Source organism: Corvus hawaiiensis, chromosome 19 (assembly GCF_020740725.1).
Source record: "Corvus hawaiiensis isolate bCorHaw1 chromosome 19, bCorHaw1.pri.cur, whole genome shotgun sequence".
Lineage (NCBI taxonomy): Eukaryota > Metazoa > Chordata > Aves > Passeriformes > Corvidae > Corvus > Corvus hawaiiensis.
In genome coordinates this window covers 8,401,117-8,426,643 of record NC_063231.1, presented here as the reverse complement: position 1 = coordinate 8,426,643, position 25,527 = coordinate 8,401,117, and the positions used below count along the sequence as shown (strand labels likewise).

The 25,527-nt window shown below is 52.1% G+C and overlaps 1 protein-coding gene across 2 annotated transcripts in view; it reads right to left on the bottom strand.

The window, feature by feature from the left end:
* MGAT5B (alpha-1,6-mannosylglycoprotein 6-beta-N-acetylglucosaminyltransferase B) overlaps positions 1 to 25,527 on the bottom strand; it is a 64,770-nt gene that overhangs the window by 10,557 nt on the left and 28,686 nt on the right. Inside the window, exons 4-13 of one of the 2 annotated variants that reach the window (XM_048323582.1) lie at positions 18,082 to 18,194; positions 16,970 to 17,043; positions 15,309 to 15,479; positions 14,355 to 14,519; positions 13,567 to 13,736; positions 4,397 to 4,528; positions 3,432 to 3,565; positions 2,678 to 2,808; positions 2,074 to 2,079; positions 307 to 462 (exon numbers count right to left, since the gene is read on the bottom strand). In XM_048323582.1, coding sequence (XP_048179539.1) covers positions 307 to 462; positions 2,074 to 2,079; positions 2,678 to 2,808; positions 3,432 to 3,565; positions 4,397 to 4,528; positions 13,567 to 13,736; positions 14,355 to 14,519; positions 15,309 to 15,479; positions 16,970 to 17,043; positions 18,082 to 18,194 — 1,252 coding nt within the window. The remainder of the gene's footprint in view (positions 1 to 306; positions 463 to 2,073; positions 2,080 to 2,677; positions 2,809 to 3,431; positions 3,566 to 4,396; positions 4,529 to 13,566; positions 13,737 to 14,354; positions 14,520 to 15,308; positions 15,480 to 16,969; positions 17,044 to 18,081; positions 18,195 to 25,527) is intronic. The other variant, XM_048323583.1, reaches the window with a different exon arrangement.

The following is a 25,527-nucleotide window of genomic DNA, read 5'->3' as shown; positions in this document are numbered from 1 at the left end:
AATATTTCCCCCAGGCAGCAGGGATGTGCCCACACGCTCCAAGAATCCCGTTTATTTTTATCACAGCTGTAAGGTGAAAAAAAAAAACCAACCCCACCCCACTTAGCAATAAATGAATTAATGAGGAAACTTTGTGCTCTGCTTGCGGACAGCGTGCAAGGAGAAACTCATCAGGCACATCTTGGTGTGAAATGTGCTCTGCTCGGTTCCTGCCTAATTATCCCAGCTGAGAGGCTCGTGGTTCATTATCCCAGCTGGGAGTAGCACAGGTAACGGGGGATGGGGTCCTGGGGTGCCCTCACCCACCTTTGCCTTCCTCAGCAGCTGCTGGAACTCGTGCTGGGGCAGCAGCCCGTGGTTCTTCACGAACGCCGGCACCTCGGGTGGCCTCTGTGTCTCATAATAAACCGTGCCGTGGATCTCCATGTACTTGTTGAGGATGGCCAGGAACTTCTCCTTGCCCTGGGGAGGAAGGCAGAGGTGTGAACTGCACTAAAAGACGGGCCTGACCTCCCCGCCATGGTTATGGAGGGGGGGTTTAATTCTCAAACTGCTGTCCCAGAGCACCTGCAGACCCACAGCAGTGCAAAATCCCCACCCTCCCCTCCTCATTCCCTGGAAACACATCCTGGACTGCCCCAGGCCCCTGGAGAGCCTGGATGGCTGCAGGATCCATCACTCTGATCATCAAGTTCCTGCCTTCCCTGTCCCCTCCAAGGGCAACTTCGCCTCTGGAGCTGCTGAATTAAAGGGTTCAGAGGAAAGTCTGCAAAGACCAGAGCTTGCTAATAGCCTCTTATTCCAAGTAACAAGTTCCAAGGATTTTCTCATTCAGATTTAATCCTGTTTCACTACCTGGAAAATGAAAAGGGTCATCAATTTTCGTCTCTTGGAGGCTTCCCTCCTTTTGCTCCAAAGCAGCCTTTCATTTTAACAATTTCTCTGCTCCAGATTTTTTTTGGCTTGAAAAAACCACAGAGGGCCCATCCTTTGGATGCTGGATTTTCCAGTGCTGCAACAGCCCCAAAAGAGCAAAGACCAGGGGGAATAAGGAGTTATAAATGGGGAATTTGAGAAAACTCTGTTTGTTGCTTAAAGCCTCCTCAAATGCTGTATTTCTGCCCTCAGCCATGGAGCCCGAGACTTCTCGAAGGCTTTCCCAGCTTATTAAAACTTCAGCTCCTATTGTGAGCCAGAGGCAAGAAGTTCTGAGGGGTAGGAAATGAGAAATAAAGGGAAGGGAGGTTTAATGAAATGTTTCTAAATGTCAAAAACACCCTGCTCTGGAGAGGGTGTTTGGTCCAAGGCTGGTAAATAAGCACCTGGCTCCAGAAGATGGAGGTGTTCTTTGCATTTCTAGACCTCAAAATCACTCAAAATAAGGAAAAACCTCTCTATTCCCATTTTTATTCCATGGGGTGCCACAAGATGGGAAGCAAAGGCCAGGCAGTCTGGCCTCAAGGAACCAGCAGGGCCCAGCCCCAGCCTCTCCACCCAGGAATAAATGACCCCAAATACGCAGTTTGGGGAAAACTGATGTTGTTTGTGAGTTCTGACTCAGAACAGCAAACGCCTGTAGCACTCAGGGTGGAGGGAAATGTCCGTTCTGAGGTTTTAATTCTCTTTAGTGCCTTCCCAAACTACCCTAACCAAGCTTCAAGGAAACTTCTAGATAAGAAAGGGCAAGGGAATGGCAGAAAAATAAGACAAGATGTTACAGTTCTCCTAAAATGAGATCTAGTGGGTTTCAGTAGAGCTTTTAGGGAGCCCCCCAGCCAGGGGGGATTTGCTCCCAGACCTGGGGAGTGATGGAAAACCCACAAACACCAGCAAAGAGGGAATGCCGTGGCTGGGTCCTGGCTCACCACAAGCACCCCTGCTGATTAGCAGCTGCTAATCACAAAAGCTGGGAAGGGGGGGAGGTACAGCCCCCATTGCATCAACCCACATCAACCCCTGCAGCTTCAGAGGACCAAGCCCACATCAAGGCAAAGTCAACTCTGACAAAAACCTTTTCTCTCCTGAGAAGAGGCGCAGAGGCAAAGCCCAGCAGCAGCTGGTGTGGTACAGTACCTGCAACTGGAGCAGCCCCAGGCGGTGCACAGAGGGAAAAATAGAAATAAATCAACAGACAATGAGAATTAGCTCCTTTTTACAGCCCTGGAAGGAAAAGCAGCTTGCTAGCTCTGGATAAGACAGGGGGAGCACACACAGCCCCTCTGGAGATGCAGGGGGATGTTTTGGGTGTTTGGGGGGGCTGTCCCCATGCAGTGACCCACCCCTCTCCCCCAGGTGTTCCAGGCTCAGGGGGCACTTTTCACAGAGTGCTTGAAAGCAGAGATAAACCATCCCCATCATAATGCAGCAATCACTGCAATTAATTAACGGCAATCATTGTAATTAATTACATAAAATCATCGATACGAAATCCTCAGCCTCAGAGCCTGCTGGGAGGGAGCATCACCCAGAGCAAGGAGCAGGCAGTGGTGTCCCACCGGCCTCTCCCTGTTTGCTCACAGGCTCTGGATGTGTCACATCACTCCCCCAGGAACGTGCCAAGGATGGTCCTCCACAAACACACCCAGATCTGCACCTCAGCAGCTCAGGGTAGGAGCCAGAGGCTGGGGCTGCCTGCCAGCTGCGCCTCTGCCCGCCCCAGCAGCCTGAGGACACCCACCTTCCAGATGCTGGCCTCCTTGCCGTACACCACGGCCATGCTGCTCACTTTGTTGGCCTTGATGAGCTGCCTCTCGGTCTGGTTGAGCTCTTCCGACACGAAGCCCATGAAGGAGTTGTCAGGGGTGTGAGCTGTGGGCACCAAGGGGAGGAGAGACGTGGCTGGACAGAAGTTTTTTGGGATGTCCCCAGGGTTGGGCATAGAGCCTGAGATGAGCCCAGCTCCAGAGCCTCGCTGGAGCGTGGAGGAAAATGGAGCTTGAGTCCCTATCCAGGCAGCTCACACAATCCAGGCTTCAGAACCCACTTGAGCAGCTCTTCACAGAGTGAGGTGTATTTAAGGCTGCCAGAGGGGGTTTATCCAGCCAGGAAAAAGGAACACTTGAGTCACCCAGCAGCCAGCAGGACACTGGGCTCCTTTCAGACACGCACATCTCCCGTCCATGCCGCAGGCAAATCCCAATCCCTGAGCTGCTCTCACCTTCAGAATCCCAGCTGAAATCAAACCAGCCTCTGCAGCCAAAACCACCCAGCTGGAAGCTGCTGGCTGTGCCCTGACTGTGCTGGACCAGGGGAAGGAGCCTGGTGTCTCTCCCTGGATCATTCTGTGGCCCAGCAGGAGCTCCCTGTGGGCAGGGGAAGCAGGAGCAGAGCCGGGGAGGACGACACTGCCCGAGCATCACCTCGTGGAGGACCTCAGAGCCCCAGCACCACCCTGGCAGGTCTCAGAACCACTCTGGCAGGTCCCCACTTACGGAACATGGTCATGAACTGGGCGGGCTGCAGGTTCCAGTAGCCCCAGTTGGTGCGGTAGCCGCGCAGCGTGGCGTACTCCTCGTGGTTGTAGGCCGGCTCTGTCCCAAACGTGTCGATGACCCGGACACGGCACCTGCGGAGCAGACACCACCTCCTGAGGACATCTGCTGTCTCCAGGAGCCTTGTGCCCCGTCTGCACCCCAAGCAGAGGGTGCAGGGGCATCCCAAGGAGCCTTTCCCAACACTGCTCCCTCCTTGCAGGACAATTTCCCCTTGCAGGACCCTCAGCTTCCTGACAGCTGTGAGAATGATGAACCTCCCCGAGGCTTATTAATGCTTTTCCCAATATCCCGGGAATGCTGAGGCAGGCACTACCAGCACAAGGCTGAGGAGAGAAGAGGAACAACAAGCAAGGGAAGAGCAAAACAAGCTGAATGCAAGAGCAAATGCATTTATAATAAAAGCAATAACGCAGCTTGTCATTTTTCTCTCTAATAAAATTGTGTAGGATAGTGGAAGAGATGGGAAAAAACATAATAAATAGCAGGTCTATCAGCACTAAATTAAACCGCAGGTTTTCCTGGCTGGTGATGTACCAGAGGACAATGACATTTGTCTTGATGCTCAAGGAGCCAGGGACAGGGCTCCTTACAAACTCCCAAGGCTCACACTCCCCTCCGTGGTGTGCCCACCCCTGGCTGCAGGAGTGGAATGGAAGCACACACACAGCGCAGGCATACGCAGGGTTTGGGCTTTCCCCAAGTCACTCTCTTCTAATGAGGTTTTACCCTAAATACATGAGCCTCAGAATGCCTCGTGCCAGCAGGGGACACGGCAAGGCACCAGCCAGGCAAAAATCAAAGGTAAAATCAAAGGGTCTGGCTTTTTGGATTGGTCATTAGCATTAGTCTTCGCTTGCTAATTAATGAAACGGAAAACAAGAGCGGGCAGTGCCTTTGCTTACCTGTATTTCTTAAAGGAGAGCCCCATGTGCTGCTTCATCTGCTGGAGGCCGTGGTAGTCGGTGTAAATCAGGTCGAAAGGCAGGGGACTGGTCAAGGGGCAGTTCCCCCGTCCTGGAGGCACCCCTAAGTGACTGAGGAGAAGCGGGAGGGATCAGCCCCCAGCACCACCAAAGCCCCGCAGCACAAACACTCCTTTCCCTGCTGGGCATCGAGCAGGAGCCATCAAACAGCTCCTCTTTGGTGGAGGGGGAGGCAGATGGTTCTGCTTCGCCCCAGTTTTTATTTCCCAAAATCTTTCCAAAGATCTGGAGAGTCCTGGTGCCTCCCCATCTTTGCACCTGCTCCAGCTGGGTTCCTGCTCCTCCCACATGGACTGTGAGGCACAGCATTACCCCAGCCAGAGCTCACCAGCATCCCAGTCACCACACGGCCTCCCCTGGACCTCTCTTGTTGAAGACACCAGATTTCGTTTACTTTCACTGCAGTCACACCAGTGACAGACTTGTAAAGCCACACCTTTCCTCTCCTCTCTGCCTGCAAGGCTCCCAGCTGAGCCTAAAGCTTGCTGTTCCCAGCTCCATATCCCTCCCAGCACACCCTGGAATGTTTCTCTTATTCCAGTCCTGACCCACCATATCCCAGAGCACTCTCAGCTTCTCCTTGACTCTGCTGGCACTGTCTGTCCCTGCATGTTGGGCACATTTCATTCATATTTTTCACTTTCGGTCCCGCTTATGAAATAATCCCATAAAACGGGGGCAGCAGGGCCCTGGGTCTCACTCAGGGGGTTTCCAGTCAGTTCCTTACAAACAGCCACACTCAGCCCCTCTTCCCTCCTCCAGTGGATAAAATGTGTTATGAAAATCCAGATAAACTCGACTGACTGCAATCTCTTTATCAAGACCATCAGTTACCTCGCTGCCAGGGTGAGATGTGATTAATCCAGCAAGATACCGGGCTGGCAAACCTGTGGTGTGTCTCCTTCCATTTCCAGTTACCTCTGTGAACTGATGAATCCCTCTCTCCAAAGCTGTTCCACCAAGTGTACCACTGATGTCAGCCTGACAGCCCATCTGCTCGTCTGGACCATGTTTCCTCCTCAGAAAAAAAACCCTGTGACACCTTCCAGCTTCAGCAGGTTTCTCAAAAATCCATGTTGCTTGTACTTGTGATTCCCCAGAGCCAATTCGCTCAGAGGCTGATTCACTCCTCAGTTTTAATGCTCTTGCATTTTGTTTTTCCTCCTAAAGATGACAACTCCTCATCCTCATAACTCCACTCACACCCAAAAACCAACAGCATCCTCATGGAAAACCAAACTGCTGAGCTGATTTGGTCCACCCAGGCTGTCTCACTCCCACCATGCAGTTGTCCCATTTCGTTCTCAGTCCTTCCAACAGGGCTGAGGAATTCCTGTTTTATTTCACAAGTCTGAGCTCAGACTCTGTGAAATCTCACCCTTAGTTCCTGCCTGCCAGGACGTCTGTCTTTGTTTTCTTCTGGGCTCTTCACTTACTCCAAGCCCCTGTTTGGAGATGGGAATTTATCCCAGCTGTGCCTGCAGGTATTTTCTCTTCTTTAAGGAATAGAAGTTCTGGTCAGGTTTTGCACTCCCAGGCTTTGAATGTTTCCCTCTCTGTGACCTCTCTTACTGGTTCTCTTAATTTCACTGCATTTTCCCTTCTTGAGAGTCCCCTTTCCAGCCCTACCTGGGGTTTATCTGTTGCTCAGCTGAAGCTTGAATGGACCCACATCCCCGGGGCCCATCCCCTGAGGAGCACTTCTGTGAGGTCCTCACCCCTTGCCGAGCCCTTCAGCATTTCCTCTATCAATCCCATGGCTGTTTCCAGAGGAAATCAATGCCTTTCCCATCCAGGGACACAATTATCAGAAGTATTTGCTCTCCAGTCTCTCACAGACATCAGAAGGGGCCACACAAAGCCAGAAATTTGTTGGATGTAAGAAATACGATAAAGGGCTCTTGGTCTGCTCCTGGCCACAGCTCCCTCTTCTTCTGAACCTGACCAGCTGGAAGATGCCCCTGCTCATTGCAGGGGTTTGGACCAGAAGACCTTTAAAAGGTCCCTCTGAACTCAGACTTTTCTATGATTCTGACGTGGTCCCAAGTCCTTGAGTGCTGAGCACCAAGGTCCTTCTTCCAGCCCCATCCTAACCTGACACCGGGGAAGGGTCACCCCAAACTCCTGACCATGACAGGGACTCTACAAAATGTGTAAATGTGGAACAACCTTGCTGGCCAAAGCCAGGAAAAGCAGAGAATTTCAATTTTAGACGAAGGGCTGCTTTTGCAGCTGCTTCATTGCTCTTGTCACAAGGAATCTCAGCATCAGCTCAGGGCAGCCTGGCCGGGGATGCCGCAGGGGGAACAAGTTGCAGTTTTGTCACTTTTATGCACAATTTTACACGACAGGACTGATTGGGAAGATGGCAGGAATAGAAAGGCTCTCACCTCCCACAGCCACCTCGGTACAATAAACAGGGCACCAAGGAGACTCAACCTCCTGGAAGGCTGAAGGGGAATTTTTAAACCAGGATTTTGTAGAGGTGGAATCTCTAAACATCACATTCACTCACACAGTGCTGCTTTTTCCTCAGACACCAGCCAAACAGTGATTTACACCAACCTGCACTGTGGTGGAACCAACCCATAAACCTTGTATTTAACTAAAAATCCCCAAACCATTACACTGTGCTTGCAGCACACGCCGTCCTCTAGCTGGTACGTGTCACATAAGCCACTGCACTACAAAGTAATCTGTAATTTAAGAAAGCCCTAACCAAGCTTGACGAGGGGCTGCAGGAGGCAGCAATTAGTGTAACTCACACTGAAGCCTCCAAAAACCTTCTCACCAAGTGGAGAGAGCAGGTCTGAGTCTCCCAGCTCCCGTCAGCACCGCAATCTGCCACACATCCCCTCTCCAGGTGCTCAGGACTTGCCACATCCATTTATACTCCCTGTGCCATGGCTGCATGGCTGGAATAGCTCTGAGAGCATGAGGCTCTTCATTTACCCCCCTTATCCTCCCTAAACACTTTATAACCACTGATTTTATTATTCCACTCATGCAAATCCAGCCTGCACCTCTTGGATGGGGGGTGGGGGGGGGAATTTTTTTTTATTCCTCCTTATTTAAACATTCTTTATTCAGGCTTTCATCATTTGCCAGTTAAGTCAACTAATTTTCTACTAAACCCAATTTCACTCATGGTTGGAGTGCAATTTCCCTGATTTTTCCTCATGCCATGTACTATTAATGGCGCTTGAAATTACGCAAATAAAATTGATGAGCGCAAACGCCGCCTTCGCCGCCAGCGCAGCCCAAGGATCTGCTGTGGAATCACCCCCTCCCAGCTCCTGGGGGAACCTCCCAGACCAGAGCAGCCACGGGTGGTGACCAGCTCAGCACCTCTGGCTGGTGATCCAGGGGCTCACTCCATCCCACATCCCGGATTAGAGCATCGCCTGAGCCCTCGCTCCTCTCCGGGAGGGAGCAGCCGAAGCGGCTCCAATCCAAGTGGATGCCGAGCTCGCCTCTCCGCCAGCTGCCTCCCCCAGCTGTGCCTACTCCAGAATAAATCTCCAGCAGCTTCTTGTCCTGCTATTTTCCTCTTAGAGGTACTTTAATCAGCCAGGGGACCGTCCCCTCCCCGGGCACGGTGCAGGCGCTCTGGAGTCAGATGACTGCGGGGTTATCTTTACATCCCATTGACCTATTTACAAATTAACCCAGTGTTTCTCTCCACGTTATCACTCCTGGTGCTGAGAAGCCCGGCACTAAATGGATCCCGTGGGCATCTCCTGGAAGCTTGGGCCAATATTCTGTATTATATTTAATTGCATCTTCTCTGCCCGCATCTGCTGTCATCAGCAAGGCTGAGAACAGAGCAGAGCTCCTGTCCTCGTTACTCCCTCACCCTCTCCAAGTCTGCAAGAGCCCAGCAGGCACAGGGATGTTGTTATCCAGGGATGAAAGGTGCCAGAGCCAGCTCCCAGGGGTCTGTGACAACCCCATCACAATCAACAAGTGCAAATCTAAGCCCAGGACATGAACATCCTACTGCCTGCCCTCTGCTCCCAGCTCTTCCCCCTGCTGGAACGAACACTCACTAGAAATGAGGATTTCCAAGCATTTCAGCATGATTTTTAAGCCACCTGCAATGGTTTCACTTTCACAAGGTGCACCTGGCCCATCATTGATCTTCTATGACACAGCCCTACTCATCCAGGGGGGAAGTTCAGCAATCCATTTATTTATTTCCAAGACCCAGAGGTGCACAGGAGGGTGCCAGAACAAACAATTCTTTCTGGTCACAGATTCAGCAAATAGTGAAGAAACTTCCCAGGAAAGGAGAAATAAATACTTGGATTCCTTCAGGGAGCAGCAGAAACTGAGCACTCACATGGGACAGAAGGGCTGTTCTCCTGCTGCCCCAGCTGCTCCAGCAGCTCCAAAAAAGGGAAGAAATTCTTCCCTGTGAGGGTGGTGAGACCCTGGCAGAGGCTGCCCAGAGAAGCTGTGGCTGCCCCATCCCTGGGAGTGTCCAAGGCCAGGTTGGACTCGAGTACCGGGAGCACCCGATGTTCATTAAAGGCTGAAGGTTCCTCCTCACCAGTGCAGAGCTGATCAGTCCCACAGCCTTTCCATGCAGCTCCATCAGGATCACACAGAACCGGTCACTTCTGGCTGTTTCCACAAGCAGTTCCTGTCTCTCCCACACAACAGCAGGACTGGTTTTGCCAGCTGGCGAGGGGAGTGAAGCCAGAGCCTGGGCATGACACAGGTTTTCATGTGAACAGATGCAAGACGGAAAGATGGCTTTTATCTGCCAGGAGATAATTAGAAATGTGCTTTCTGGACATTGTGTTTCCATCTGAACAGTCCTTTTTGCAGCCTGAGCACACCTCGGTGAGTGTGGAAAGGGCAGGGAAATTGCAGCTCTCGCTGCACTCCCAGGCACTGAGAGGAGAGTGGGGGCAGTGGGAGCAGAGCCTCGTCCCACCACAGCTCCGAGGTTCCACCCCAGCACAGGGAGGGTGGCTCAGCACCCAAACCTCACGCTGGCCACAGCAGGGAAAGGGCTGCCAGCATGGGATCCAGGCACGTGCTTCAAATCCAGCGCTTTGCCAGCACTGGAATTAAGAGTCCAGAACTTGACACAGGAGCAATTAAGCTCCGGGAACGCTTTGAAAGCCCTGACCCCATGAGGCGTCAAATCCCATTTTCTTCGACTTTCTGTCCTGCTTTATGAGCAGTTAATTTTGAGGGGACAATTGCAAAAATCACCTTTCAGTGTCCCCAAGATTGATGGTGCCCAGCAACTCACAGCTCTGTGGCCCCTTCTCCCCCAGTCTCTCCCTCAGCCCCAGAAAAGCAGCTGGACCTGCCAACATGACCACTCCCATGGCTTAAGGATGAGGGTAGGAGCTGGATCTTCCAGGAGTGCCCATTGTGCTGCTTCTCCTGGGGAAAAAGGCTGAGAGGATCCTTCCTGCCTCACCCCAGGGCACAGATGCTCCAGAGGAAAAGCCTGGGTTTATTAAAGCTTTTTTTGCCGGCACAGCCATTGCTCCAAAGTGCTGCTTGTAATTTTCCAGCATCTACTCATGAGCTGCCTCATTAACAACCCAGCTCAGAGCTTTCAGGCACTTCCCACTCCTCCCCTAACAAGCAAGCAACAACACCAACACTGGCCTGGATTCTCACCTCCCTGAAAGCACTTTTGGCCTACCAACACAGCACAAGGGGTCTTCAGCAAGAATCAAGTGTTGGCGTTCAGATTTGGGATGTTTCTTCCCTTCCCGCTTCAAGACAAGGCTCAAAAAGCTGCTGGCTGCCCACCCAGCACAAATCTCGGAGAGAAAACAGCTCCTGGCTCCCTGCTCCAGCTCGGCAGTTTGTTTTCTTTCTGGGAAGATGCACATAGAAACACGGAATGGTTTAGGTTGGAAGGGAGCTGATAACCCTGGGTTTCACCCCTTGCCTCTCCAGAGGCACCAGAAGCAGCTCACAAATTCACTGGGAGTTCAAAGGAGAACAAACACCTGCACTTAGTTCAACTACAGGAGAAAAAATAGCCCCTGGTAAGACTCGGCAGTGGAACTCACAGATCTTTGAAGTCTATAGTGGGTAAAAGATAACCCAAATAAACTGGCCCTGGAAAACCAGGGCTGAGCTCCACAGCTGTGATCTCAGACCTCACAGGGACATTTGGGCAGGGCTGAGCTGAGCCAGGGGTGAAGCCTGCAGATTCCCAGAGCTCCTAATCTTTGTTCCAGATTAGCACTGGTCCCTAAACCAGAGGAAGAACCATTTGACACCCCTGCCCCTCACTGCTGGGCAGGGAGGGCTGCCCAGCACACATGGTCACACTCCCAACCTGTTGTCACCGCCAGCTCTCCATCACCAGCTTTTTTGACCAGGGTGTCACTTCTCCTCCTTCATTTTCCTGATCCTCAACACTCCAGACCCAATCCAGACCCAATCCAGACCACCTCCAAGCACTGCTGCATTGCAATCAATACAGATGCTAATCATGAACAGCTCTCAGATAACCACTGGCTGAAGTGTATGCAGACAAATCTTCCAGTGATCCCTTGCCAGTGATCAATATGCACAGAAAAATCAGCTCAGAAATGTGAAGAGACAAAAAAAACAAACCAGGACAGAGGTTAATCTGTGCTGAATAATTTATGCACTCCAGCGAAGGCCTTGCTGGGCAGGAGCAGCTACAACTCCCAGCCATGAAAGGAGCAGGGGTTGCCAAAGAAAAACACACAAGGATGGATTCAACGTTTCACACTGCTGGAGCAAAATATCCCCAAGCGCACCCCCCACTGGTGCCTGTCCTGCTGCAAGGTCAGCAAGAAACGCCCAGGATGGGAGAGGACAAATTCAGGCCCAGTCTAGAGAGAGGCAAAGCTTTGCTACTTCAGGAGGGTGCAGGGGGCAGGAGGGATAAGGAATCAGAGTGCCTGGGCTGCCCCTTCCCCAGTGACACAGATTCAGCTTTGCTGCATCCCTGCAGCCCAGCTCCAGCCCTTTGTGCATCCCTGGCTCTCTGAACTCCTGCCCAAAGGTGGCTACACATAAAACCCCCTCCAGGCTTTAAGGAAGAGCCCGAGATCAAATATTAGCACAACTCAGGACTAATTACACATGTTCTGCTAAGCCTCCCACTCGCTCGTGGTGAGGCAAAAGCTTTTCCCAGCACTCCTTAGAGCCTCCAGCCCAGCAGCAGGGATGCTGCTGAGAGATCTGCAGGACTGCTGGCACCACTCGGTCCTCCCCTGGGGCAGAACCTCTGCCCCCCTTGGGACACCCACATGAACCCATCTCTTGATGGGCTGCAGGAGGGTGCCAGTGGTGACCCTCCCAGCGCTGGGCTTGGTCTCCAAAGGGACAGAGGGGACACGGCTCCAGCCCCAGGTCCTGCCTCTGCTCGCCCCAGCCCATCAATATGAAAGTGAGCTCTCAATGTGGTGTCCAGCATTTAAAAGGACTCCAAAGCCAGGCAGAGGACACATGCTCGGGGAGGTGGGGATGGTTTCTGGGACACAGAGAAGGGCAAGATGTGCAGCCCCAGCCCGGCTCGCTCGCTTCCCATCTCAGCTACGAGGGGGAAGAGAAGAGCTGCCGTTCCCAGGCATCCCAAGGGCCACATCCAAATCCACGTCAGAAGAGGTGTTCTCATCACTGCAAGTGGGGTGGAAGCTCCCAGGCTTCTGGGAAAGGCGGAATCCTACAGGGAGCAGGGCAGCTCTCACCTGAGTCACTCGCAGAGAGAAACGGGCGCAGCAAAACCACCCCTTGAGACTCCGACAGCTCCCTCCCCTCCCTAAACCACCACCACGAGGTTCGTCATTGAAAAACACAAACAAGAGCCACACAACAACAACAACAACACAACCCTGCCAGCCATTAACTCCTTTCATCCTTCAGTACACGGGTATTATTTAGCGCGTCATTCCCGCCTCTTTGAGAGGATGCTGCCTCTTGCATTAGGACCAGGATGATTTTTTTGAGCTAATTAGTTAGGAGCTAATTCTGTTCATTAATTCTGAATGCTGCAGGGGCTGGGCTGGAGGTTTTTTGTTGTTTTTTCTCCAGGATTGTTGGGTTTTTTCACTCCCTTTTCAGCATGGCTCATTATGTGGCTGATGCTGGTTTAGCATCTCCCAAAGCCTGCCCAGTCCCTGAGGCAGCTTCAGGCGCTTCTTGATTTATAACCCATCTAATTTGCAATTTCCCTGTTACTTGCCCTCCACTCGGGATGTCTCAAAGGAGGTGAGCAAAGCTTATGAGGTGACAGAAGGCAGCAGTGTCAGCCCAGTAATAACAGAACTGCATCAGCAGAGAGGAACAGGGCACACTGTTAGCTTCTCCCTCTTACTCTTTCCATCTAATATTGGTCCTTCTTGGACACTCTCACCCTGTGTTGCCCCATATCCCATGGCAGAGAGAGCCCATCCCCCTGTGGGAAGTGCCTCCAGCAGCAGCAAATCCCCCCACAGGTCCGCAAGTCGCTCCCAGCACCTCTTGAGGAGGGACAACTTGGGGGCCACCACCCCCTGCAAGAGATGCAGGTTCCACTTTGGCAGCCCCCCAGCTGCTTGCCTTGTGGTGGAGGAGGGAGGAAGAGGAAGAGGAAGAGGAAGAGGAAGAGGAAGAGGAAGAGGAAGAGGAAGGGAAGGAGGCAGGCACAGTTTCTGCTCAAACAACACCAGCAAAGCCCCAGGGGTAGGGCGCAGCCATGCAGGGTGGGAAGAGCCAGCGACCTGCAGGACACCTGCATCCTGCAGCCATGTGGCCACCAGCCCAGCAGAGAGCATCCCTGGGCAATGGGGTGGGAAAGGGAGCTTTCCTGTGGCCAGCTCCAGGCAGGTGACAGGGGACAGGTGATGCATCAGCTCGGATCCAGCACCGGGGCCACAGGGCGCATGTCCACATCAGCCCCATGCAAAGCATCACTTTTCCCCAGTCCTTCCCACTGTCCTGGGACGTAGAAGGGATGAGATCTCTCCTAGGCATGATGCTGGTGGTACAGTACAGCACCAGCACTGTCTGAGACGCAGGTGGGCAAAGAGCCACCCCCAGCCTTTTCAGACCTCGTGCTTTCACCCAAGACCTCGATGCAACCCAGCACCCACCTCTGCAGCTCCTTCAGGGAGACCGTGACCCTCAGGCTGTGTCCCAGCACGAAGAGGGCAGCCAGGATGTCAGCCCACTGCACCATCTCACCCAGGGGGCCTCCCTTCAGCACCCGTGGGCTGAAAACGTCCCCCGACTCCTCTGTCAGGAAGCCAATATGGATCAAGATCTGCAGGGACAAGCAGAGGGGTCAGCACTAGGGAAAGGGACAATTTGGGTTTTCCAGCCCAGAATGACTTGTGGTCCGTGATTCCCTCCAGCTCCTTTGCAGGCTGTAATTATTCACGGAGCTCAGTCGGGTGTGCAGATAAAAGATCTATGTCCAGTTAGCACAGAGCCAGTGGTCAGAGCTCGGCAGCTCCCTTTGACTGCCGCTCTGTGTCCCAGGCTCGTGTTCTCCATGTCCATCCCAGTCTGAACCACAGACTAGAGCTGGATTTCCTGGCACACAGGGGCCAAAGGAGAAGGCACCACAGAAATACCAACAGGAGGGCCAGGAACCTCAGCTTATCCTCAGAGGAGACCTGTCAGACTCCAATGGCAGCTGGACACCATCTCCACCCACCAGCACCTGTCTCCAAAATCCACCCCCATTGTTCAGCAACACCAGTCCTGCCACATCCCAAATGCCTGTGGACTCATATCCATGGACAACAGACCGCCCCTGCAGACCCATGTGCTTCCATAAATGAATTTTCCTCCCGGCTCGCTCCCATCCCAGCTGTCCCCACTCCCCGTGTCCCCAAGGGCTCATCTCCCCCGTGTGTTCCCTGAGAACCCCCCGTACGTGTTTCTGGTCCCTCTGCCGCCCCGCCAGCTTCTGCTCGAGGCGCCGCGCCGCCCGCAGCCACTGCTGGGCCAGGTGCCGGATCCTCTTCTTCATGAAGCTCAGGGACTCCTTGCCCGTGCCGATGAGCTCCAGCAGGCGAGCCAGGTCCCTCCGGAAAGCTGCCTAGGGAAGGAGCACGCTCTGCACAGTGAGTGTAGGGAAAGCGGGCGCCAGAGGCACCCCTGGGCTGCCCCGCAGCCTGGGCGAGGTTTGTCCATCTCAGCAGAGGTGCTCTGAGCCCTTCGCGCTCCCCCGGAGCCGTCACAGCTCCTCCACTTCATGCCCCAAATCCCAGAGGCCCCACTGCACCCAGAGCATCTCATGAGAACCCGGATTCCTCAGCAGAGGAAAGGCACGGACATGCTGGAGTGGGTCCAGAGGAGGCCACAAAAATGATCAGAGGGTGAAGCATCTCTGCTGTGGAGACAGGCTGAAGGAGCTGGGGGTGTTCAGCCTGGACAAGAGAAGGCTCCAGAGAGATCTTCTTGCAGGCTTTCAATACTTACAGGGGCTTATAGAAAGACAGGCACAGACTTTTTAGCAGGGCCTGTTGCAACAGGACAAGGAGTGACGCCTTAAACTAAAAGAGAGTTGATCCAGACAGGATATAAAGAAGAAACTTTTCATGGTGAGGGTGATAAAACACTGGCACAAGTTGCAAAGAGACGTGGTGGATGCTCCATCCCTTGAAACATTCAAGGCCAGGTTGGGCAGGGCTTGGAACACCCTGTTCTACTGGAAGGCGTCCCTGACCATAAAGATCCCTTCCAACCCCAACCATCCTGTGGTTCCATGAAAACCAGAGAGGCATCACGGCCCTGCTGACACTGGATGTTTATTTCTGGCAGCCTTGATGCCGATGCCTCTCCCCAAGCCCCTGGCCCAGCAGAAGCCAGGCTGGGCCCACCTTACCTGTGCCCGGGGCGGCACCGGCGGCGAGGGCACTGCCACCGTCCGGTTTCGCCAGGGCAGGGGCGGGCAGAACCACTCGACCTCGCTGAGGTAGATGAGGAAGGAGCACTCGGTGCCGTCCACTCCAAAAAACGCATAGCAGGGGTCAGAGGTCCAGCGGGCCCTCATCCACTGCAAGGGGCAAAGAAACACGTGGGGCTCATGGGGGAGATGTGACCGCCCTCCCAGCTGCCCCTGCTATGGAAAATCTCTGTTTTCCACCCCCTTTCTCTGTCTGCGAGATAAAAATGAAGTGCAGAGGGTGAAGAAAGGGCTGCAAACCCAGCCCCAGTGCCACGGGGCTGATGTTCACCCACTCTGCCTCCCACTCAGTGCCTCCAGGGGATGTGGGGCAGAGGAAGAGCCAGGAGGGTTTGCTGGGGGCTCCCTGAGTTTCTTGCACTGGTTCCAGCCTTCCCTGGGGGCACAGCCATAAATCCCCAGGAAATGATGTACCACAGGGATTTCTTCTGGCTGGCTTTGCTGGGGAGCTGCTGATCTCATCGCCCCTGGACCAGCAGGGCAGGGAGACAGATCTGCCAGCAGTCCCCAGGGATGATTTCACATGGAGGAGAATAACCAGGGACCAGAGCAACGATTTATCATCCCCCACTAGGGCTCTTGCCAGCCTCTTCCTAATTTAACTACAAAAACAAATCTGCTCAGGGACAGGTTGCTGTGCCCAATCTGTAAAGCACAGCTATCACCAGGAGGGGAGATGGGATTACAGCCTTCCACAATTGCATTACATCCTGAATTTACTCAAATCGTGGAAGGAAAGGGTAGCTAACACCCATGGAAGAGAAAAATCCAGCCCCTCCATATCATTTTCTTACACCCTTCAACATCTGTTCAGGGAGACTCAGCCCTGCAGAAGCCTGAGCTTGAAGCAGGTTGGGAAGAGGAGGGAAAAGGGTGATGCTTTTAATTAGCTGATGTAAATAAGCTCTCTGACAAAGCCATCATGCTCTGGGCCAAGTGCCAGGCAGCATTCCAGTGTAAAGAGCAGGCTGGGTCAGGCAGGACATCCGATTTGAGATGGAGGTCCTGGCCACCTGAACGAGGTGCTGCTCTGGGCAGTGCTGGGCTTATTCCCCAGGCACCAGGGAATGTTCGACATGACAGAGCTTCCTCCTCACTGTGCTTCTGGCATTAAACACACAAACTGCAGGCAGGGTGGTCTCACAGCTGATTCTGTGGCTTCAGTGCTTTGTACCACTCCAGCTAAAGGTACATTGGGGGTGGGTATTACTGGGGAAAGAGTCCCGTTTCTGTAGCACAGGCTGCCAGAGAAGGTTGGACACCTCCCTCGTGTTTTCTCCTCACAGCACAGCCCTGCTTTGCTTTCCACACCTTTGGCTCTGCTCCTCCTCCTTCAAGGGGCTGCACCTTTCCAATATTAACATTTTATTTTGGATAACATCCCCTGACCCCATTGCCCTTCCCAGTTTAACCCCCAGGGTCACTGCTCAGGGCCGTTCCCTTCCCTTCCCTTCCCTTCCCTTCCCTTCCCTTCCCTTCCCTTCCCTTCCCTTCCCTTCCCTTCCCTTCCCTTCCCTTCCCTTCCCAGCAACTTCCATCCCAGGTGGAGACCCTCTCCCAGACAGGGAACCCCAACTCACCTCCACCTTCCCTGCACAGTCGGGGTACTTGGGGTCCCTGGGCACCTCACACTGATCCCTCCTGCCTTCCATCACTGCAGAGAGACAATTTGGGCATGGAGAGAGCTGGGACATGACAGTGGAGCATCTAGAAATGCTGGGATGGGATGGGATGGGATGGGATGGGATGGGATGGGATGGGATGGGATGGGATGGGATGGGATGGGATGGGATGGGATGGGATGGGGCTGGCAGCCCCCAAGCATGTTCACTGGTGCCACAGCTGGGCTGGCAGACAGCCCCATCCCACTGGATAGAGCAGGACATCAAGACATGAAGCATCTTCAGCATCCTTCCCAAATCAGGGAGGAAACAGAGGAAGCCACCCTGCTTCAATGCCAGGAATGTTCCCCTTCCCTAAATCACAGCAGGTCGGTTTCCAGCACTTCCCTGTGCCCTCTGCCTGGTCCAGACCCCAAGTCCCACCTATCCCCACTCCTGTCAGCAGGCTGCAGGATCTAGGGAAATACTTGACAGCCTTTACGCTGTAAACTTGCAAGAAAAACTGTCCTGCTGAACTGCTGGAAGAAGACTCAGCCCCCAAAGTGAGTTCCAGAATAAGCCACAAAGTGGCTAAAAAGGCAACAGGATCTTTTCTCCCTCTGTGATTGGGTCAATAAAAGCCACCACCCCTTCTCTAAGCCCTCCTTTGCCCATGACTGAAAAGCATGAGGTGCAAGAGGCAATGGAAGGATCTTCTGCCTAAACCCCAAGGACCACGCAGCCATGTGGAGAAACATCTGGAGAGCCCAGCAACACTCCCAGCAGTGCCACAGTGGGATGGGAATGCCTCTCCTGGTGCTGAATCCCAGCCCCTGTGCATTTGGATCCAAACCACCAAATTTTTCTACCCAGGTGCTTCTGCTGGCACTGCTCCTCACCTTTAATTTTGCATTTAATTCCCTGGCATCCATTCCTGACAGCCATTCAGATTTGTTACCACTCGTCCCCCTGGCAGGCACAAGTTTTCCAAGGAAGCCAGCCTCTGACCAGCAATCCATTCCCAGCGTTTTTACCAAATTTTTCATGGTTGGATGTGTGTTTGGAGCGTGGGGACCCCCAAGGACACTCACCTTTCCCATTCAGGAGGCTGTTCCGGAGAATCTGATCCACTTTTATTGCAATGTCCGACACGTTCTGAGCTATGGCCTGGATCCTCTCCATCAACCCAGCTGCTGGCTGGAACCTGGGAAAGAAACCAAATTAACCCTGAGAACTTGGTGTCTCCCAGTGGTGACACTCAGAGGTGCTCCGAGCGAAATCCATGCCCTTGGAAGCTGCCAGCAGGTTGAACTTAGCTCCAGGATGAAACATGGGAGCACCTGGTGCAGCATTTAACAGGCAAAGAAGCCGCTGCCTTCCAGGAGGTTTGATTGAAAACCTATTTAAATCAGTATTTATACCTCTTCTGCCATTTTCTGCAGTGTGCTGATAAACACGGATCCACCTGTGCATTTTATGCAGGGAAATATTAAATAGTCTGGCAAAAAAAAAATGTTTTTTCTTATTTCAGATGTGCTGTGTTCGAAAATCCTCTGCTGTGATTATTGGCCTTGAGGTGCACATAGGAAGCTGTGCTGGGGAGAAAAAACAAAGGAGAAAAAGAATAAAAATACAGGCAAAAGAAGGTAAACCCAAGGAGGGAGGGGGGAGCTTGTGGGCTTGGAGCAGAGTGATGAAAAGCACACAGGACACGTGGATGTCCTGAGCCAGCCCATCCACCAAAGATGGGGATCAGCTTCTCCTCCCGAGTAACAAGTGATAGGACAAGACAAAACAGCTTCAAGTTGCACCTGAGGAGGTTTAGATTGGATATCAGGAAAAAATTCTTCACTGAAAGCGAGGCCAGGCATTGGAACAGCATGCCCAGGGAAGCGGCGGAATCACCATCTCTGGAAGCATCCCAAAAACATGCAGATGTGGTTCTTAGGGACATGGTTTAGTGATGGGCTTGGCAGTGCTGGGTTAATGGTTGGACTCCATGATATCAGAGGTGTTTTCCAACCTCAGTGATTCTGAGATTCAGCTGAGTGGATTTCCAGGACCCCAACAAGGAGCAGCAGTGAGGGCTGTGCAGGGACAGGGAGCTGGGGCGGCATCGAGAGCACGGCAGGAGCCGGGGCTGAGCTGGGGATTGCAGCCCCAGCAAAGCCCACAGGCACCTTCCCACCAAGGCTTGAGGTCAGATCCCACCAGCTTGGGTAGCTGCATGTGCTTGCATGGAATCAAACCTGGAATCAGCACTGTCCTGGGTGAACAGCCCCATTAACCTCAGCCAAGGAACACGTTGTGTGCACAGGGAAACAGAGCCCTGTAAAGAGGCCGGGTGTCCATTAAAACCTGGTGTCACCTGGAAAAGGGCAAAGACAACTCCATCCATCAGCAGTGGTGCCCTGCCAGGCTTGACAAGGAGCAAGCCCTCCCCCTCCAACACCTCTGCTGCCACTTCCACCACAAACAGCCACCACATCTGGATGAGTTATCCCAGTAAATAACTTCCCCTTCTGCAGCGTTCAGGTCGTAAGTTTTCCCTCCCACTGCTGCCGAGGTCGTTAGGATACAAGGGAATGTCACACGCAGTGAGCAAAACCAAAAGGGCTACCTTGAATGCTCGTGGCACAAAAAATACGTGCTGATGCCAGGTCCTTCGTGGTGAAGTTTTATGTTTGTTCTCCAGCAGATCAGTGAACCCGAAGGCTGGGATTTAAAGTACCTCTGTCCTCAAGGCTAAAAAAATCCTGGTTTTATGAACCGACACTGCTTCAGTTGTTGATTTAAAGTCCATTTGCCAGCAGCGAGCAGCCCACATTTTTCCTTCTGGCATGGTTTACAACCATCAATATTCAGGCTGCAAATCTCCACAGGGAGCCACTGATCTTGGGCTTTTAAGAAATAATAATTAAATGCAGAGGACACCGTTGCCTCCCAGTCACTTCCAACCTTTGCAGAGAATAAACCCCAGGTATCCTGCTGTAACTGCTGCAGCAGGGAGGCTGCTCGTGAGGCCCTGGGAAAACATGGGCACAAAAATAACCTGAGATAAGCTCAGCTTGTCAGCATGGTTCTGAGGAGATAAAATTGTCCTGGTCTGAAAGCTTGAAAACCCCCATTTCTGCAACCCTTTTTCCACCAGCAAGCAGCCATCAGACCCTACAGGTGATGAAGAGGCACTCAGTAAATACGTGGGTGGGCAATTTAGGAGGAAACATCACATGGATGCAGTGAATTTAGACCCAGTGAGCCCAAACTCCTGTTTTCAACAGCAAAAGGATGTGGGCTTGATGAAGATGCTCCCCAGGTTTCTCCATCACTCATGGCAAGGAGAGAGGATGACCACAGCCATTGCTCTCACTCTTCAGAGCACTTAGATTACCCCACAGTCTGGCTTCTGCCTCTTCCCAGAATCTATCCCAATCCTCACTCGCTCCCAAACACCCAAGGAACTGGGTGAGCCTCAAAAATCAGCAGAAACCTCAGGCCCCACCTTCTCACTGATGACCTCCAGACCTCAGCTCAGCCAGAGCTGAGCACTGGGCAGCCATGAAAACACTCTAACAAAAGCCAGGATCATTATCCTAAATAAATGGCTTTCTTCCAGCTCAGCCTGAGTCCTGCCAGGCGGCCACAGTGCTGGTGGCAGAGCTGGCCCAGGCTCTGTGCCAGCTTGCCCAGCTCTTGTGAAGCTACAACTGCTCCCCAAACAAAGAGATTTCACCTCAAAGCCCTTAGATAGAAAATGTATTTCTGAGCATCACACTCCAGTCCTCCAAACAAGCCATGAGCATCACAAGGCTTTCCCCAAAACCCAGAGGATTACTGGACAGTGACACTAAAAATGCCCACTGTGACTCTTGGAACATATGAAAGGAGAGGGAGAAAGGTGGAAAAGCCCCTTCAAAACACAGAACCAGGCTCAGACCTCCCATGCTCCTCACCCTTGCACACCCTTGTGACTCTGAGCAAGGGATTTGATGCCCGAGGGGAAGAGCCACGCTCCCAAGTTGAGAGCACTGACAGGTCCCAGTGTTTGTATCTGCTGGGTAACAAGGCCATCACTGGAGCAGCAAACTTCATGTAAGGCATTAAGGGGGTGACAAGCAGGTTAAACATAAGTTACATCAGCTATCAGCACAGCGATTTGTCACCCAGGAAGGAGACAGGAAAATAAGGCATTTAAAGGAAAATCTCCAATGGGTAAATGTTCTGTGTGCCTCGTAGGAGTTCGATGCCTTGTTCCCACTAACTGGAGACACCAGCCAGGACAAGGTAAGAGGTTTATTCTGCTCAAAGATAGCTCAGCAGAGCAGGAATATCCCACCAGATGCTTGTATCCAAGCCAGGATGCCAGCACAGCCTCTGCCAGCCCAGCGGGAAAAAAATCTCCTTTCTTCCAGCACCACCACTAGCCAGGGAGCAGCTTTTTGCCTTTTCCCTTCTTGCTTTTTAAATTTTTCCATAGCGACACTCTAAATGCCACCAAAATGTGCTGGCACTGCGCCAGCTATTGAAACTGCACTAAATTGCCACGGCTTTTCTAGAACAACTTTTTCCCTGGGACCTTAAAACCGTTTACTACAGCAAATACAGTACTTTTACTCCTGACCATCAATATTGATTTCGTCTTTATTATTTTCAGATTTATATTTCCCCGTGTTGATTAAGATTCAGATCACACCGTGCCTTATAATGCTCTGTATACAGTATTCATCTCCTTTCAAAAACTGCTATTAAGATGTATCTTTCCCCACTGACAGATCATTTGCCATAGAATATAGCCGGAGGGTGGGTTTTCTGTCACTTTTTTATGCATTAATTTGGTTCCCTTCACTTTGCTCTTGTCCCCAACTCGGCAGCACCAGCTCGGATTCAGCCTGTTTATCCCTTTACAAGCCACTGTATTTTTATTGCCTTTTATACAAGTGGCATTATGAAAAGATGAATCTCTTTTTCTTTGTGTGTTGTCTTCATAATACAAGCCCTAAACATATTTGCTTGCTCATCCGATATTTCTTGCTATTAACTGGTGAAAGCCATAGCTTTGGGAAGACCAATACAGATGGAGAAAAGCAGATGTTCTGAAGATAATACCTCAACAAATTCAGCATTTGCACAGAGCAGTTTACCAAAGGATTTCCACTCGCTCACTCCAGTCTGTGCTGCCATTTGCCTCTTTAAATATTTTTTAAGTTTTTGCTTAAAAACCCAAAGCAGAGCAGAAAGCAGGAGGGAGGATGCCCAAGGCTGGTGCTCCTTCCCTGCTCTGGGGACACAAATCACATCCAGCCCCACAACAGCCTCAGTCTCCAGGACAAGGAGCTGAAATCCCACAGGCAACACTGACGGCCAAGGGAAAAGGATCTTTCCTGTCCTCCTGGTTCCTGCTACAGCTTGAGAGGTGTTGCCCATTAAAACAGCTGGGATATCTCCAGGAGAAATCAGCCCCACGGGCTTCTCCAGCAGGTCACCCTGAGGGCTCAGGCTGCTCTTCCCATCCATCCATCTGTCCCTTCATCCCCAGCCCCTCCAATGGAAAGCGCTCAGAGCCACCCAACTCTGTGAAGTCACGAACTCGGTGGCTGGAAAGCTGTGGGGTCCCAGGGATGTGAGGAAAATCCCTCCTCCAAGTGCTGGATAACTAAATAAAGTCATTTAAATATCCAAGAAGATGGAGAAATTAAAAGCTTTGCTCCACTAATGTAAGAGAATACAAATAAAACTCATCAATGCTGGAGATAAAACATTTTTGGGAGATCCATGCGCTTGTGTGAATCTCCACATCCTCTCTGAGCTGGCTTGTATCTGAAAATCCAGGAGCCAAGGCTGCCCATGTGGGAGAGGGCAGGACACAGACACAGGGGGGTTACTGGGTGGCTGGTACTCACCCTAAAATTTATGTCACAGTCCCCTGACATCGATGACCCCAAAACAGGAGGTGTAGCATGAGAGGCAGCAATGGCCGAGGCAGGTGGCGTGCTCAGGAGGCTCAGCAGTGCAGTTTATATTTATTGGCCTTGTAATCCTGGATTTAATCCTCATTGCTCCAGTGCTGTTCCCTGAGCTTAGATGAGCTGCCTTGCCTTGGATTGAGCTGCTGGCCCAAGATGTGGGGGGGCAGCACACCCGGTGCTGTGATGGGCTCCATGTCCTGCTCCACTTGGGAAAGGCTCCGACCCCCAGGGAGCAGAGCAAAAGCCCAAAGTTCTGGTTATGATCAGCTTGGTAGAAATTTAGAGCAGCATTAGAGGGGAAAAAAGTGCAAGGACTGAGGCACAGGGCTCGCTGCTTTGCTCCCCCATGGCGAGGGCTCTGCCAGGTGACTCAGATGCTCGGTGCCTTTCCTGACATCAAACAAGGAAAGGGATGTGGCACCTGGCTTTGCACATGTGAGAAGGCCCATACCACTGAGAAATGGGTTTATTCTTCACAGGCAGCTCCTGCCAGTCAACTGGATGAAAAATTACAATTACATACAAATATTTTTTACCATTTCAGAGGACGGCGTTTGCTCCCAGTGCAATTTCTGGGGTCTCTGTACATCCCAATGCTTTCCACCTCAGGGTGAGACAAACAGCTCTGTCTCCCCTCCACGAACACCTGAGTAAAGACCTGAGTTCACTCTGGCCATGTTTGTGCTCACCGGGAATTCCCCCTGGGAAAACATCCCGGAGAACACGATGGGAGCGTTCCTTGGAAACTCTTTTGAAGCAAATACCAGACGATGCATGGGCAGAGCCCTGACTGAACTGCTCCAACACCAAGTTACATAATAAATCACATAATAAATACAGGAGCATTTAACTCCCTAAAGTACTTCCATTTGTTTTCATTTCAGTTGATTGTGGGTGATATTTCTCACACACAAATTCTTTTCTAAGAGACCCTGAGCTAACCCAAAGTCCGCAGCTGCACACCCCAGGAGAGGACACTGACATTTCAGTGAGCTGCCAATAAACTTCACGAAAAAAAGGATGAAAATCAGCTTTCCAACCAAACCCTGTAGCTCACCAGCACAGCCAGCAAAGTGTAACCAACACCATTAATTAAAATATTTTATCAATGCTATAAAGCGCTTTGAGATCCTCCCCAAGCAAAACACAAAGCTGAAGCCACAAGCCCAAAAACCTTCATTTTCCTTCTGAACTGGGCTGAGCCACACACCCAGGCAGCTGTGGGTTTATTTATGGTAACATGAAGGATCATGAAAAGGAGGGTTATGGGATCACCACTTTGTTGGGGCATAAATCAGATATATTTATCTACAGGCTTGAGTAGTCTGATGCAGGCTGGGAGAAACCACCTTCAGTGAGCTGGGAAAGCATTGCCAGCCTCACAGTCTTGACTGAGAGGGACCTGCCTAAAAGTGAGACCAAAACCACCAGTTTTGATCATAATCCTCGGGGCAAAATAGAGTCCTCACTTCCCATTTCCTTTGCCAGCTGTGGGTTTGCTCGCAGCTGGTCCAAAATCATGGAATTTGATGGAGGGTTAACAGGATCTGATTTTCCTTGTAGGGTAAAGCAGACCCACAGGCTGGGTAAAAGCAGCCCCACATCACCAGCGCCCCAGCACTGCCCCTGTACAGCCCCCCCAAGGCAAAACCAACCACAGCACAAAAACATCAGTGACTGCACTTGGCCTCCAGGTGCTCCTTCACCAAGAAGCCTCATTTGCCAGCCCTGTGATAAAGCAGTTCCCAGTGTGTCGATGCTTTGGCGTGGAAATAAAATAAAAAATAAAATCAAATCAATAAAATCAATAAAAAGTAAATCAAACTAAACAAAATCAACAGAAAGCAAAGCCTATCGCAGAACTAGGTTCAGCAAATTGAGCGGGAGGTGCTGGGGGAGGTACAAGCCTGGGAGCAGGAGGGGAGGGTGTGACTGACCTGGGCATACCTTGGCACCTGTCCTATCACCACGCTGGTAGTGCCCAGCACCATTTGGCTGTGAGGCTCTTCCACGAGGCCACATCCCCTCTGGAAATGTGGGATACATGGATGGACCCCTGCTCACCTTCTAACAGCACATAGCCACCTCCCTGCTCTGCCTTAGAGAGAAAAGCAATTTATCTCAGCTGCCCAGGTGTGAATTCCCCTGGCATTTATGTCCTCTCCTGACTTCAGTGGGAACCCCAGACCCACAGGGACTCCCTGTGCTGTCCTCATCCCCTCCAAGTAACACCGAAATCATCCAGGGCCAGGCTGGAGACACCCTCAGGAGCTGGCAAGAAACAACTCAGCACCTCTGCCAGGATGGAACGGGCTGTGGGACCTGTGAGGACGGCGAGTGCTGGGGAGGAAGGCTCCTGTCTCCTGATGCACCCCTGCTCCTGCAGCCAAACTCAGCTCAGCAGAACCAACACCCAGCAAAGCCAGGCTGGATCATAGGCTGGGTCTTACCTTCCCTGGGCTGCCCTGAACAGCTTTCACACCCTGCAGCTCCCCCTCCCCTCTCTGCAGCCCCCACTGAGCCCCTCAGTTTGCCGAGGAGATGGGGAGGCAACACACAGAGGGGTCCAAG